Here is a 15,412-nt window from a genome sequence, read left to right on the forward strand (position 1 = left end):
TAACTCCTACCGCGTAATGAGGCCCTGCTGGGGGTCATTCCGAGATCGGAGGTAGCCATGGTGCCATTAGCACTATGGCTGCCTCCAATACCGGGTCTGGGTAGGGTCTGGCTGAATGGGTTCCCGTTCAGGGACCTTGGAGCTAATAACAGTAACAATAAGGGTGCCGGTATGGGACCGGCACCCTTCATTATGGGAGCGCCTATTACAGACGTCCTTTCCGGGTCCCGTGAGGGGAAGAGGGAGCTAATAACGGGCCGTTAGTAACATGCCCGTTATTAGCTCCCTCCCCATTCAAGGAGGAATTACCGGGTCCTCCAATGTTGGAATGACCCGGTAATTCCCCATTGAAGGAACCCGGTATTGGAGGAGGCAGCCATGGTGCTAATAACACCATGGCTACCTCCATACTCGTAATGAGGCCCAATATTGAGTTGATTCATGTATCATAATAAGAAATGTGTTTCTTTCCGGACTAATAGCAATACCACTTTAAAACCATGCTCTCTTCTAATATCGGTCTCATGGCATACATGCACCTTTCTGGTAGCTGCTAATTTATGACCACTCTGTGTTATATGCAATGGTATGTGTTATTTCTCATTGCTTCCAATCTTTCTCCATACATGTGCTCTTTTACATTCTGTCAGAGTGCTAATATGAGTCCTCTGTCTATGCTGGAATATGTGTACCTTTGTCTACAGATCTGTGTCCTGCAATTAGATCTACACCCTTCTCGTGGCTGCTACTTTTAAAATTTGTCCCGTACTTATGCTGGTACACACGTACCCTCATCAGGGACTGCTAATGTTGGCTTAAAATTCCATACGACCCAGGCGGAAAACCATGGTGCTAATAGCACCATGGTCCATACCGGTAACTTACCGACTCCGCCATGGAGAAAGGGGGAATTACCACCCCATTACAACGTTGGCGGGGCGGTAATTTCCCCTTCCTCCATGGCCCTTCCCCATTCCCATTTTTGCCCCATAGGGCTCAATGGGAATGGGGAAGGCGCTAAGTACGGTACTGCAAATTGCATTACCGTACGTAGCACCAAGGTCCCTTTGCGGGTCCCTACTTTAACGGCTGGTGTAGACCAGCCGTTAAGGTTGGGTCCTCAAAGGGACCTCGTAATCAGGTGCTAATGGGTTAACGGCGCCACAGCCTTTTACGGCGCCGTTAACCCATTAGCGCCAGGGTCGTAATGAGGCCCCATATGTTTTTCATTCTAATTCCAGTAAGTTTGAAGATGGCAAGACGATACATAGGAACGGAGTACCCAAGCATATTATGATTGCTGTGGGGCAGCATAAAAAGCTATGGGTTCAGAAGGAAGTTAAAAACCTTGTTGTTTGGCTGATTCTCCCCAGTTTATTTTGTCTCGTTGTTGTCTTGGCTCAGGGCTTTAAGTGGGCCGGGGCTGAGCCCCGGCAGTCTCCAGAAGGGACTCCCGAGCTGGGGCCCCTGCCCAGGCCCACCATGACTAGCCCCAGTCAGCCGACACCTCCGGCAGCCCGGTTACACTAGTTGCCTGCAGGTGCCAACACTTCCTAAGTACTGACACCTGCAAGCAGCAGGTGTAACCGTGCCGTGCGGGCTGCCTGATGTCTATGTATTCAAAAAAGGAGGAGGGCTGGACTGCCCAGCTCTCCTTTTGTTTCCGAGTAAATAGTAATTTACTCAGAAACAAAAGGAGAGACTGGGCCCTCCAGCCCTCCTCTTGCTTCGAGCACATAGACATCAGTAGCAGGGAGACCTTTCTTTCAAGGAGCCCCTGGTTAAAGCGGGCTCATTGAATGCTGCCTGCTGAGTGCAGAGATTCTGGATCACTCCATTTCTATGGATCCGGGAGGGCCCCAAAGGCGTGCTATCCCCATGCCCCAAAATTCCTTAGATACCCCTGCCCACTCTTAGCAAGAGAATAATGGAGTCTTCTGGCTTCTGGGAGAGGCATCTGTGGGGCTGCCATGGTGTCGCATACACAGCTGAGCACAGGTAGAAAAGGGATGGCTGGGGCAAACCATCGCTCTGCTCACCCTGCCTGCCTCGCCAGCCCTTGCAGTGCTCACTGGGCCCTGCCCACTTTACCTACATTGCAGTCAAAGGCAATGAGAAGGGAACACAGGAACACGCCTATCCTACAAGACCACTGCCTGGTCCACCCACCTGGGTATTGCAAAACATCTATGTGGTAAAGCTTCACAGGCTCCAGAGGGACCACCTCCAAAAGTCACACCTGGGTCCTGGCTCTCAAATGTGCATTGTTTGGAGCATATATGTTTCTTCCAATCAGCTCTGAGTGCAGAATGTCCTGTATTGGTGGGAGCGCTGTTAAATCCTCTGAATAGAAATAGACATCAGCCAGCCTACAGACTCCCGGCATCCTTCCAGCTCCATCAGCCAGCCTACAGACTCCCGGCATCCTGCTAGTTCCATCAGCCAGCCTACAGACTCCCGGCATCCTGCCAGGTCCATCACCCAGCCTACAGAGTCCCTGCATGCTTCCAGCTCCATCAGCCAGCTTACAGACTCCCGGTATCCTTCCAGCTCCATCAGCCAGCCTACAGACTCCTGGCATCTTTCCAGCTCCATCAGCTAGCCTACAGACTCCCGGCATCCTTCCAGCTCCATCAACAAGCCTATAGAGTCCCTGCATCCTTCCAGCTCCATCAGCCAGCCTATAGAGTCCCTGCATCCTTCCAGCTCTGCATCCTTCCAGCTCCATCAGCCAGCCTATAGAGTCCCCGCATCCTTCCAACTCCATCAGCCAGCCTACAGAGATCCCGCATCCTTCCAGCTCCATCAGCTAGCCTACAGACTCCCGGCATCCTTCCAGCTCCATCAACAAGCCTACAGACTCCCGGCATCCTTCCAGCTCCATCAACAAGCCTATAGAGTCCCTGTATCCTTCCAGCTCCATCAACAAGCCTATAGAGTCACTGCATCTTTCCAGCTCCATCAGCCAGCCTACAGAGTCCCTGTATCCTTCCAGCTCCATCAGCCAGCCTACAGACTCCCGGCATCCTTCCAGCTCCATCAGCCAGCCTACAGACTCCCTGCATCCTTCCAGCTCCATCAACCAGCCTATAGAGTCCCTGCATCTTTCCAGCTCCATCAACCAGCCTACAGACTCCCGGCATCCTTCCTGCTCCATCAGCCAGCCTACAGACTCCCGGCATCCTCCCAGCTCCATTAGCCAGTGTACAGACTTTCGGCATCCTTCCAGCTCCATCAACTAGCCTATAGAGTCCCTGCATCCTTCCATGTCAATCAGCAAGCCTACAGAGTCCCAGCATCCTTCCAGCTCCATCAGCCAGTGTGCAGACTCCGGGCATCCTTCCAGCTCCATCAACAAGCCTATAGAGTCCCTGCATCCTTCCAGCTCCATCAGCCAGCCTACAGACTCCCGGCATCCTCTGAGCTCCATCAGCCAGTGCACAGACTCCCAGCATCATTCCAGCTCAATCACCCAGCCTACAGAGTCCCTGCATGCGTCTAGCTCCATCAGCCAGCCTACAGAGGCCCTGCATCCTTCCAGCTCCATCAGCCAGCTTACAGACTCCCGGTATCCTTCCAGCTCCATCAGCCAGCCTACAGACTCCTGGCATCCTTCCAGCTCCATCAGCTAGCCTACAGACTCCCGGCATCCTTCCAGCTCCATCAACAAGCCTATAGAGTTCCTGCATCCTTCCAGCTCCATCAGCCAGCCTATAGAGTCCCTGCATCCTTCCAGCTCTGCATCCTTCCAGCTCCATCAGCCAGCCTATAGAGTCCCCGCATCCTTCCAGCTCCATCAGCCAGCCTACAGAGATCCCGCATCCTTCCAGCTCCATCAGTCAGCCTACAGACTCCTGGCATCCTTCCAGCTCCATCAGCCAGCCTACAGACTCCTGGCATCCTTCCAGCTCCATCACCTAGCCTACAGACTCCCGGCATCCTTCCAGCTCCATCAACAAGCCTATAGAGTCCCTGTATCCTTCCAGCTCCATCAACAAGCCTATAGAGTCACTGCATCTTTCCAGCTCCATCAGCCAGCCTATAGAGTCCCTGTATCCTTCCAGCTCCATCAGCCAGCCTACAGACTCCCGGCATCCTTCCAGCTCCATCAGCCAGCCTACAGACTCCCTGCATCCTTCCAGCTCCATCAACCAGCCTATAGAGTCCCTGCATCTTTCCAGCTCCATCAACCAGCCTACAGACTCCCGGGATCCTTCCTGCTCCATCAGCCAGCCTACAGACTCCCGGCATCCTCCCAGCTCCATTATCCAGTGTACAGACTTTCGGCATCCTTCCAGCTCCATCAACTAGCCTATAGAGTCCCTGCATCCTTCCAGCTCAATCAGCAAGCCTACAGGGTCCCAGCATCCTTCCAGCTCCATCAGCCAGTGTGCAGACTCCCGGCATCCTTCCAGCTCCATCAACAAGCCTATAGAGTCCCTGCATCCTTCCAGCTCCATCAGCCAGCCTACAGACTCCCGGCATCCTCCGAGCTCCATCAGCCAGTGCACAGACTCCCAGCATCATTCCAGCTCAATCAACCAGCCTATAGAGTCCATGCATCCTTCCAGCTCCATCAGCCAGCCTACAGACTCCCGGCATCCTTCCAGCTCCATCAACCAGCCTACAGACTCCCGGCATCCTTCCAGCTCCATCAGCCAGCCTACAGACTCCCGGCATCCTGCCAGCTCCATCAACCAGCCTACAGACTCCCGGCATCCTTCCAGCTCCATAGTCCAATCGCAATCAACTACCTATTTTCCAATCGTTGCTTCTTTAACAGGGCTAAACTCCTCAATCTCTCATCCAGGGCATACCTCGTTAAAAACCTAGCATAATTACAAAACTTTTTAATATATTCACCCCTTGCAAAATTCAACTCATAAAACAAATCATTCTGTATATATTCGAAATATACATTTCCACTGCCCCCTCAGACCAAATTGGGTCAAACCACTATTTTGCCAAAAAGACGCGCGTTCCTGGCTCTATAAACTCTGTAGCCATTTCCTTCCAAAACACACGCTGGACCATGAAATGCCAGCCACTTTCTTGCAGTAAAATATGACCAGGCTTTCAGCGGAATCAGGCATGCAGCCATTAATCACAGATAAAAGCTGCCTGCAAGATGGCGGTGTATTTGTGTTCCAAGGACGGACATTCCCACACGTTTCACCACGCTTCTTTCTTCTTCTTGCTGGCAGATTGTATCCATCCTGCTGAGTTTGTGTAGTCGTGGGTTGAATTTCCTCATGGTCTGTGTGAACTTGTCATAGTAAGGTTCACAGCGTCTTCGCCGTGATGGGATTAAACATGCTCTCTGTCGTCTTCTTGCTGATAGATTTGATCCATCAGCTGTGATTTTTGGATACTGTGGCTTAAGCCTCATTACTCCATCTTCTAGGGTTGAGTGTGTAGTCGTGGGTTAGGATTCTTCTTGGTCTGTGCAGACTTGTCACAGTAGGGCATTACGTATTTCTCTATGCACTTTATATACACACTCATAATCAAAACCACCCCCCCCCCCAATCCACTTCGGGCAACCTTCCTGCTGCCCAGCGGTATTCTGGGAGATGCGGTCTCACTTTTCCCATACTTCACCAACACAATTTCAACACCGGTCCCCCACATCAATTTTCTTGCCCTGCATTTCTTTACATCGAGCTGAAAAAATAATTGGAAAACAAATAGAATATATTCAGTAACAAAACAAGGAAATGGGGAAGGGGGAAATCATGTGTAAATACTAACATATTAACACTAATAAAAAAAAACTTGAAAGCAACCCTGTCACCTAACCGTACCATCAGGAGTAACTTATGTGGACTGTGAAACACTATCCTTGCAAGAAAGGCTCTGGCCGAAGATCTTGCGATTATTTGTCCGCACGAGCACCAGGGCGCCGCAGAGACAGAGCGGACCCAAGAGGAGACCAGCGGCTCCCGGGGCTCTCGTCCTGCTTCTACTTATATTTGCACATAGACAAGCAGAACTTCAAAGGCTCAGCCGAGATCTTGCAAGACTTTGTCCGCACAAGCACCAGGGTGCTCGAGAGACGGAGTGGACAAGAGAGGAGACCGGTAGTTCCCGGGGCTCTCGTCCTGCTTATACTTATATTTGCACATAGTCTTGCAGAACTTCAAAGGCTCAGTTGAGATCTTGCAAGACTTCGTCCACACGAGCGCCAGGGCGCAACAGAGACCGAGCGGACCAGAGAGGAGACCGCTGGCTCCCAGGACTCTGGTCCTGCTTATACTTATATTTGCACATAGACTTGCAGAACTTCAAAGGCTCTGGCCGAGATCTTCCGCACTTTGTTGCACAAGCGCAAGGTCGCCGCAGAGACAGAGGAGACAAGTTGCTCTCGGGGCTCTCCTCCTGCTTATACTTATATTTTTACATAGACTTGCAGAACTTCATTGCTATAATAAAGGACTTGATCAATTAAGACAGTGCCTTCAACTGTCTAGCTTGTACATAGATCAGCAACCAAGTAATGCAAGCTGTATACTGCAGGCTCGGACTGGCCTATAGGGCAATAGAGCAATGCCCGAACCAAAAACGCAAGAAGCTAATGTGGGCCCGTTTTTTTAATTCAAAGTGGCCCACTTTTGTGGCCAACGTGGGCCAGCTTGATAAGTTACTTCACAATGTCCGCTAGTAGTTTTGACAAGTGTTGCTGAATACATATTCTTTAAAATGCACAATCTACATCACTTTTTTTTAACCTCCCCCTTGGCTATTATTCAGAGGTTGCCCAAGCCACCGCAGGGGGCACTAGAGGGACATCCCTCATAGCGGGACGCCCCTCTGGCCACCCCACCCCTCTACAGGGTCTCTCCACCCCTCCCGCACGAGCTTCCGGCTCTCCCTGGGGACTGCTTATAAGCTGGGGAGGGACTGGAGCCCAGTCTCTTTCCAGTGCCTCCCCAGCTTGAATTGGCAAGGAGTTGGAATTGGGCCGGGTGGCGGGCCCTTTCCCCAACCCCCCCCCTTCCTAACTGTATTATCTCACCTCTTGGAATCGTGCCCAAAAAGGAGAAAGGCAAGTTTAGGCTAATCCACCACCTGTCCTACCCAAAAGGAGACTCAGTGAATGACTGGCTGGACCAGGACCGGTGCTCGGTACACTATGGGCCTCATTACACGGACGGCGGTAAGGGTTAACGGTCACCGTTAATGGCAACGGTGACCGTTAACCCTTACCGCCGTACTACGAGGTCCCTTTGCGGGTTGGTGCTCTAACGCCTGCTTTTTGCAGGCGTTAAAAACCAACCCGCTAAGGGACCTCGGAGCTAATTACGGCACCGCAAAATTGCGGTGCCGTAATTAGCTCCTTCCCCATTCCCATAGAGCCCTATGGGGCAGAAATGGGAATGGGGAAGGGCAATGGCGGAAGGGGGATTTACCGCCCCACCGACCTTGGAATGGGGCGGTAAATCCCCTTTCCGCCAAGGCGGTGCCGGTAATTTACCGGCATGGTCCAGGGTGCTAATAGCACCCTGGATCACCGCCTTCCGTGTAATGAGGCCCTATGCGTCATTCGATCAGGCCATGCTGATGGTCGCTGCCACAGGGCGGCGGGCACTCCTCCTAGCAAAGGTGGATATTGAGTCTGCATTTAGACTTCTACCAGTCCACCCGGATAGCTTTCGGTTGTTGGGGTTTCATTGGGAGGGGCAGTTCTATGTGGACAAATGCATGCCAATGGGTTGCTCAATTTCTTGTGCTTATTTTGAGGCATTTAGCACTTTTCTAGAGTGGGCAGCACGCAAGGTGGAAAGAAGGGGCGACATGATCCATTATCTTGATGACTTCATGTTTATGGGTCAGGAGGGATCCAGGGATTGTGGGCACGCATTAACTTAATTTCAGAGATTGATGGCCAGGATGGGTGTTCCACTGGCGCCTGAGAAAACACAGGGACCCACAGAGGTGCTGACTTTCCTGGGAATTGAGATAGATACCAGGAAGGGGTCTTGCAGGCTGCCACTAGAGAAGGTGTCTGAGCTGATTGAGGAAATAGAGGCTGCTTTAGCAAAAGACAGGACCACATTGGAAAGGATGCAGCAACTGTTGGGAAAGTTGAACTTCGCAGCCAAGGTTACCCTGGCGGGGAGGGTCTTCGCCCGCAGGTTAGCCAGGGCCACAGCGGGGGTAACACTGCCCCACCACCACATCCGCCTGGGGGCAGGTTTGAAGGAGGATTTGCGCGTGTGGCGGGCATTTCTCGCTGATTTCAATGGGGTACTGTTATGGAGAAGCCCCTGGCAAACCAGCGAGGAACTGCAGCTGTACTCCGATGCTTCAGGAAGTGAAGGTTTCGGGGTTATTCTGGGCCAGGAGTGGTGTGCCCAGAGATGGCCAGGGCAGTGGCACAAGAAGGGCAGGACTAAGAACATGATGGCTTTGGAGCTATTTCCCATTGTCCTGGCTCTAACGCTGCGGCTCAGGCAACTGGGCAACAGCAGGGTACATTTCTGGTATGATAACAAAGCCGTAGTTCAGGCCATTAACTTGCAGTCTGCCTCTTGCCTGGCAGTGTTGAGCCTGCTCAGGAGACTGGTGGAGGCATGTTTAAGAAGGAACATTGAATTCAGGGCACGGCATGTACAGGGTGTTGTAAACGTGGCTGCTGATGCTCTTTCTCGATTTCAGTGGCGCAAGTTCCGGGCAGCACACCGAACTGCAAAGATGGAAGGGTTGGCGTTCAGGGACGAATGGTGGCAGCTAGTGACGTGGACCAGGCGCTCTGGAACTTGGGGGAGCGATCGCTCACACCAGGCGTTAGATCCCGGTACCGGCAGTGCTACGGTAAGTTTATCAGCATGATTGAGGGTCAAGAAATTGCTGGAGTTTCCCTGGAAGAACAGGTAGGGGCATTTGTTGTCTGGGCTAATAGTAACGGTAAGAGCAGGTGTAGGGCAATGGGCCACCTAGCGGCCATTGCTTTCCATTGCAAATTGCAAGGGTTGCGTGATCCTACCAAAGGGTTTGTGGTGCGCATAGCCTTGAAGGGATGGGGCCGGGTGGAGGGGCACAAACAGGACACTCGTAAACCCATTAGCTTTGAATTGCTTGAGAAATTACTGGGTGCACTGCCTGAGATATGTTTTGATGGTTTCGAGGTGGCGCTGCTCAGGGCAGCATTTTCACTAGCATTCTTTGGGGCCTTCAGGATCAGTGAACTGGTGGCAGCAGGAAAGGGAGATCTCTCTGGTAGGGCTCTGGCATTGGGCGATGTACAGTTCAGGCCAGAGGAAGAGAAGTGGGTCTTAACAATAAAACCGTGTTTCTGTAAAACAGACCAAAGTGGAAGAGGGAAGCTGGTGGTGCTTCACCAATCCAGCAGCAGCAGCTGTTGCCCGGTCACTTTGTTGAGAAGGTACATGACGGTGAGAGCCCAGCATCCAGGCCCCCTCCTAATGCACGAAAAAGGCACTCCACTCACCAACTACCAGTTTAGGAAGATTTTATCAACCACCTTGGGGGCAGTGGGGGTTAAGGGGCAGGGCTGGTCCTCTCCCAGTTTTCGTATAGGTGCAGCCACTTCTGCTTTTTTACAGGGCATGCCTGGACCTGCCATTCAGAAAATAGGGAGATGGCAGTCAAAGCACTTCCAGCTTTATGTGAGGCCACAGGAGACCGGGCAATCCAGGCCAGGTGGGACATAAGGGGGACCTGCTGCATCAAAAATGGACGGATTTGAAGTTGTTGGACTTGTGTTTTTCCCTGTTTATTTGCTCTGACCAAATTTTCTTTGCTCTGACCAAATAATAATTTAATAATTTTGTACCCGCAGATGAGAGCGTATGGATGGTAGGCCATTCCTTTATAACATGGGCGGAGGCCGCGACCCGCCAATGGCACCTGGGCCTCAGCCTGGGAATTGAAAGGAACAAGGTGGTCTGGCTAGGCACATCAGGGATGCAGTGGCACTCATTGTTACCTGCGGTGCACAGACATTTGCAGTGGAAGCCTGCGCCCAGGGTGCTGGTGGTGCATCTAGGTGGCAATGACCTGGCCATCATGGGAAGGCGGCGATTGTGGGCCCAAATACAGGTCGGCCTCCTTACCCTGGCACAGGAGTTGCCGGGCACCGAAATCATCTGGTCAGAGGTTGTGCCCAGGCTGCAATGGCGGGGGATGGACTCGCACAGGGGTATGGAGAAGTCCAGACGCAGGCTCAACAGGGGAATTGAGAGGTTTGCAAAGGCAGAAGGGTTTGGTTTCGTAAGGCACAATTACCTGAATTCACGGCCAGACGGAGTACATCTGTCAAATAAAGGGAACAATCTGTTCCTCACGGCCATCCTGGGGGCCCTGCTGAAGGCTGGGTGCAGCTAGTAACATGGTAAGTTTGAATGGAGCATCAGGGCATTGGGGGCGGCTGAGGGGCCACCCCCAAAGCGTAGCAGAGTTCGGGGCAGTCCTAGCCAGGGAGGAGAGTATGCCGCGGCATGAACTGTGGGCAGGTTTCCTGATGGCCGCACGCGAGCCAAAATCGGACGAAGGCCACTGAGTCCCTTAGGGACACTTGAGATTCCTCACCTTCAAGATTCAGTGGCCAGAGGAGGAAGTACTCCATGCAGTACAAAGCTGGAGCTTATGTCCAGTGCCTTGCGGAAGCCAGGGGCGGCAAGGGGACACCGAGAACATTCAGCAGTAGAACTTTTCCCTGCTTTTGGGCCACTTTGAAAGTATGGTTGTGAACCATGATGTGTGTGGGCTGGGACTGCCCCCGTGTTGTATGCTCCAATAAATTGTGACCTGTTGTTTCCAAATGTAAAACCAGTGTCTGTCTTCTGTAGTTAGTATGTAGGTCCCTAGGTAAGTTTCTTCCTCTCAAGAAGAGGGGGGGGGGGTGGTCAATGGTTGCTGACACCGCTAAGGGGTTGTCCAAGCCACCGCAGGGGCCGCTAGAGGAACATCCCACATAGCGGGACGCCCCTCTGGCCACCCCACCCCTCTACAGGGTCTCTCCACCCCTCCCGCAGGAAGGGGGGGAGCCAGTTCTCAGGGCACGAGCTTCTGGCTCGCCCTGGGGACTGCTTATAAGCTGGGGAGGGACTGGAGCCCAGTCTCTTTCCAGTACCTCCCCAGTGTATTATTCAGTCTGTCACAAAAGGAATGAATCGCCATTTGCAATTGTGGGCCATTATTTTTTCATTGGGGCCTGCCGCAACTTGCTTTCACTTTCCTTGCATTCCTAATAAAAGGTCACTTATCACAAAACACTCGTTCCGGTGGAATGAAGACCAACCGCTCCTCTACTCTGGAAGTTCTACTGTTAGGCTCCTTAAAACAATCACAATCCAGCATAGCCTGTCCTACACACCCCAGGCAGCTGCGGCATCCACCGGAACGCCTGATCCTTCCATTTCATTATGCACACGAACAAATGTTCGCCATGTTTATGTTGGCTCCCTGTACGGTACGTTGTCGAAAAAGAATATGGCTGCATTGCCAAGTGCCGTGTCATTAAACGTGCTTGTTGTTCATGCTATTTAACCAGGTCAGCCATTATGATCTGTAACCAATGAACATGTCCTGCCCACTTAATAACATCTTCCTGACTCCAATGCCAATTTGACCATCATATTTCTTTTTCTGGGTAGCATAGGGAGTCACTCTAAGCAACAGTTACGTACATCAGAGGGTGCTCGTCCCCAGTCGCCATTTGACTCAATACTGCACATGATGTACAATGAATCCTCTCAAAAAGCAGCACTTCTTTTTTTTTTAAACTTTCTTTATTCGTGGTTACAAAAGCATAGCGGCACCGTAGCACATTTCAAGTCGTATATAGAACAAGAACACATCTTAATTTGATTCTGTTAACAATGTTACGAGGACATGTTATCATTCTCAATCATGTTGCACAAGTAGACTCTGAAGGGGCCCCAGATGTCCTTGGGTCTGCATGATACAGGTTTGGTCATAACAAACGGTTCTTCTGCATTATTTATGTGTGTCAATTCTTGCAAAAAATGATTCATACTGGGTGGGGCAGAACTCTTCCATTTCTGAAGTATGCATTTTTTGGCTATGGCACACGTAATGTTGAATAATCTACAAATTTTTTCAGAACATTTGCCAATATCGCCAAATAGGTATTTCTGGGGGGTCATCGCAGGGGGAATCTGTGTTATTTCTTCCAACAATACTGCCACTTCTTTCCAAAACCCTGTCACCAGCGGAGATTTCCAATACATATGATAAGCATCAGCCTGAGGTGAATTGCACTTAGGGCAGGAGTCTGAGGCATCCGGTGCAAATTTTGCAACTCTGGCTGGTGTATAATGTAGCCTGTTTAGGATTTTAAATTGAATCAATCTCAGCCCAGAATTTAGTGAGACGTTTTTAGTAAGCATGCAATACCTTGCCCATTTCTCCTCCTCAATTGACATCTGTAAATCTGCTTCCCACTTCTCCCTAACATGATTCAGCGTGGGTGTGTGTGCCTGAACCGCAGAGTACAGCCTGGAGATCCCCAGACCGTTTGTAGTCGTTATTAGTTGTATACACGGATGAACCACTGGTTCGTCCGGAAATAGTGGCCACCTCCTGATAAATGCGGACCTCATACGATAGTATTGGAGGGTTTTGAGCGGTCCATCTCCCAATGCCCTTAAGAGCAACCTCAGTTCCACAAATTTCCCATCTACAAACATATCCCCCACTTTCATTTCCCTGTCAGGGTCCCACGAGTCTTGTACGCTTGTGTCATGCATGGGAGGCAAGCCCGGGAAGTTCCACAGAGGTATCTCCGGGTTATAGGGTGTTTCAATCTTCAGTCTTTTGAATATTGCCTCCCATGCACTTACCGTGCAGCTTACAGGGTTATATTCGCACGTGTCCCTATATTTTGTATCAAAGAGGACAGACTGTATATTCGTGGGGTGTGTGGTATGTTCTTCTATCCACGCATGGGGTGTACTATCTGGGGCCTTATACCAGTGTTTTGCAAACTGTGCCTGGGAAACATAATAATAGAGCTCGAAGTCAGGGGCCGCTATGCCTCCCGTGGAATATGGTTCCATCATTTTTTCCCAGCTTATTCTAGCCGTTTTCCACCCCAGAGAAATGTGACCACTCTGGATCGGAGTTTGGTGAAAAAGACTCTGCTGGCCATATGGGGATATTTACAAAGAGGTATAGTAACTTGGGAAGGAGCACCATTTTGAGGACCGCTACTCTACCCGCCAATGAGATTGGGAGGCGTCCCCAGATCTGAAGTTTCGTGCTTATAGTGCGTAGTACAGTTTCAGGATTATCTGAGTACAGCGTGTGTTTGTCTCTGGATACCAGAACACCAAGGTATCTGATGTTGTGGTCTGACCATTTAAGCCCTCCTGTGGTGAGAGGACACCTAGTGGCCGGGGTAAGTGGGAATATTTCAGATTTATTTCTGTTTATATTGTACCCAGAATATTCTGCAAATTCCCGTATTTCTTCCATTATGGGTGCTATATTTACCTCGGGCTCTCTAACATACAATAGTGTGTCATCTGCATAGAGTGAAATCAGCTGGGTGGACCCCTTCATCAGAATCCCTCAATTTGTGTGTCTCAGTCTGACCGCAGCCGCCATTGGCTCGATGGTTAATGCGAACAGTAGGGGTGAGAATGGGCATCCCTGTCTGGTACCTCTGCCCAGTAGGAACATGTCAGAGATGGTCCTGTTAGTTAGGACTCGTGCACCAGGTTTTTGACATACTTTACAAAGTTGGGGCCCACCCCCAAATGCTTCCAGAACTGCCAGGAGATAGACCCACGAGACAGAATCGAAGGCCTTTTCCGCATCGAGGGATGAGGCTGCCGCACTTCTCGCCGGGTCTATCTGTGCCATGATGCCAAAAAGCCTACGGAGATTCAGAGCAGTGGATCTTGTTGGGATAAACCCATTCTGGTCAGGGTGTACAAGGGTAGGTACAGCAGGGAGAAGTCGGTTCGCTAGGACTTTTGCGAATATTTTAGCGTCGGTATTTATAAGTGACAAGGGTCTATACGACGATACGTCCTGTGGAGGTCGTCGTCGCTTGGGGATGACCATTATGATAGCCTCCTTCATGGTGGGAGGCAAAATGCCACTATCGAGAGCTTCTTCCCATACCTGCATCAATACTGGGACGAGTTCCTCGTGGAACTCTTTGTAAAATTCGGCCCCCAACCCATCCGACCGAGGTGCATGCAATACCTTGACGCCAGCGCTTTAATTGCTTCCGTGATCTCGTCTGGGGTTGGTCCATGGCCAGACGGTCTTCCTCAGGGAGTCTAGGGAGTGAGAGGGCACCAAGGTATGTCTTAATTTCTGGGAGTGATTTCAAATCTTTATTTGAATAGAGTTGTTTATAAAAGTCCAAAAATTCCCCATTTATATCCGTATCAGTGAGGCGTATATCGCCTTGCGCTGTCTGAATACTAGTGATCAGGGTGGGTTGTTTATCCTGTTTGAGTAAGTTGGATATCGTTCTACCCGCCTTATTCACCTCTCCATATCTTGGAGCCCTTAAGGGGGTCGCAATATATTGAATCTCTCTGCTGGTCAGTTTATTAAACTCTTGCAGGTGTGTGTGAATGTCAGACAATAAGACTTTATTTTGGGTACGCGTATAGTCTGTTTCTAACCTGTCAAGTTTGCTTTCGACCTCTGATAGCTCAGTTCTCACTCTTTTCAACATACCAACAGACTTAGATATCAGCACCCCCTTATCCAAACCTTAAAGGATTCCCATACTTTTGAAATTTTGTCAACCGATCCCATATTGTTTGTAAAGTACTCTTCGATATCAACATGCAGTGTTTCCACTACCCCGGGGTCTGCAAGCATTCCACCGTGCATTCTCCACATCCTGGCGGGCACGAGCGCTCCCCGGACAATAGATCTAACAACACTGGGGAGTGGTCTGACATAGTACGAGGCAAAATTTCACACCCCTGCAGTGCCGTCGTCATAGATGAAGAAAATAAACCAGTAATCGATCCTGGATTCAGAGTCATGGACGGTAAAGTAAAATGTGTATCTTCTACTATCAGGATGTAGCTCCCTCCAGGAATCCACCAACAGAAGTTGCGATAGGATATGTACCAGATTTAGGGCTGCTTTATTGGGAGCTCTGACCACCTTAGAAGCTCTATCTAGCACCGGATCAAGGACCAGAGTAAAGTCCCCACCCCAGATGACCCTTGAGATTTCAAGTGAAACAATTATCTGATACAATTCTATGTAGAAGGCGGGTCGTCAATATTGGGCCCATAGGTGTTGACTAGGAGAAGGCGCTGGGAAGCGATCTCTCCCCATACCAAAACATATCTCCCTAAAGGGTCAATCGTGTGATTCTCCAGCCTAAACCCCAAACCTGGATGAATGAGTGTAATGACCCCCCTAGACTGCGATGAATAGTCTGTAT

At 50.6% G+C, this 15,412-nt stretch overlaps 1 protein-coding gene across 3 annotated transcripts in view; it reads left to right on the forward strand.

Moving 5' to 3' along the window:
* LOC138569514 (uncharacterized) overlaps nt 1–15,412 on the forward strand; it is a 653,579-nt gene that overhangs the window by 322,924 nt on the left and 315,243 nt on the right. For 2 of the 3 annotated variants that reach the window (XM_069647555.1, XM_069647557.1), the window contains one exon: nt 8,659–8,814. The exons of the other annotated variant lie outside the window; for it this stretch is intronic. In XM_069647555.1, the coding sequence (XP_069503656.1) occupies nt 8,659–8,814 (156 nt within the window). The remainder of the gene's footprint in view (nt 1–8,658; nt 8,815–15,412) is intronic. 3 annotated transcript variants of the gene reach the window in all.

The sequence above is a fragment of the Ambystoma mexicanum genome, chromosome 2q (genome assembly GCF_040938575.1).
Source record: "Ambystoma mexicanum isolate Mex_15411 chromosome 2q, UKY_AmexF1_1, whole genome shotgun sequence".
NCBI lineage: Eukaryota > Metazoa > Chordata > Amphibia > Caudata > Ambystomatidae > Ambystoma > Ambystoma mexicanum.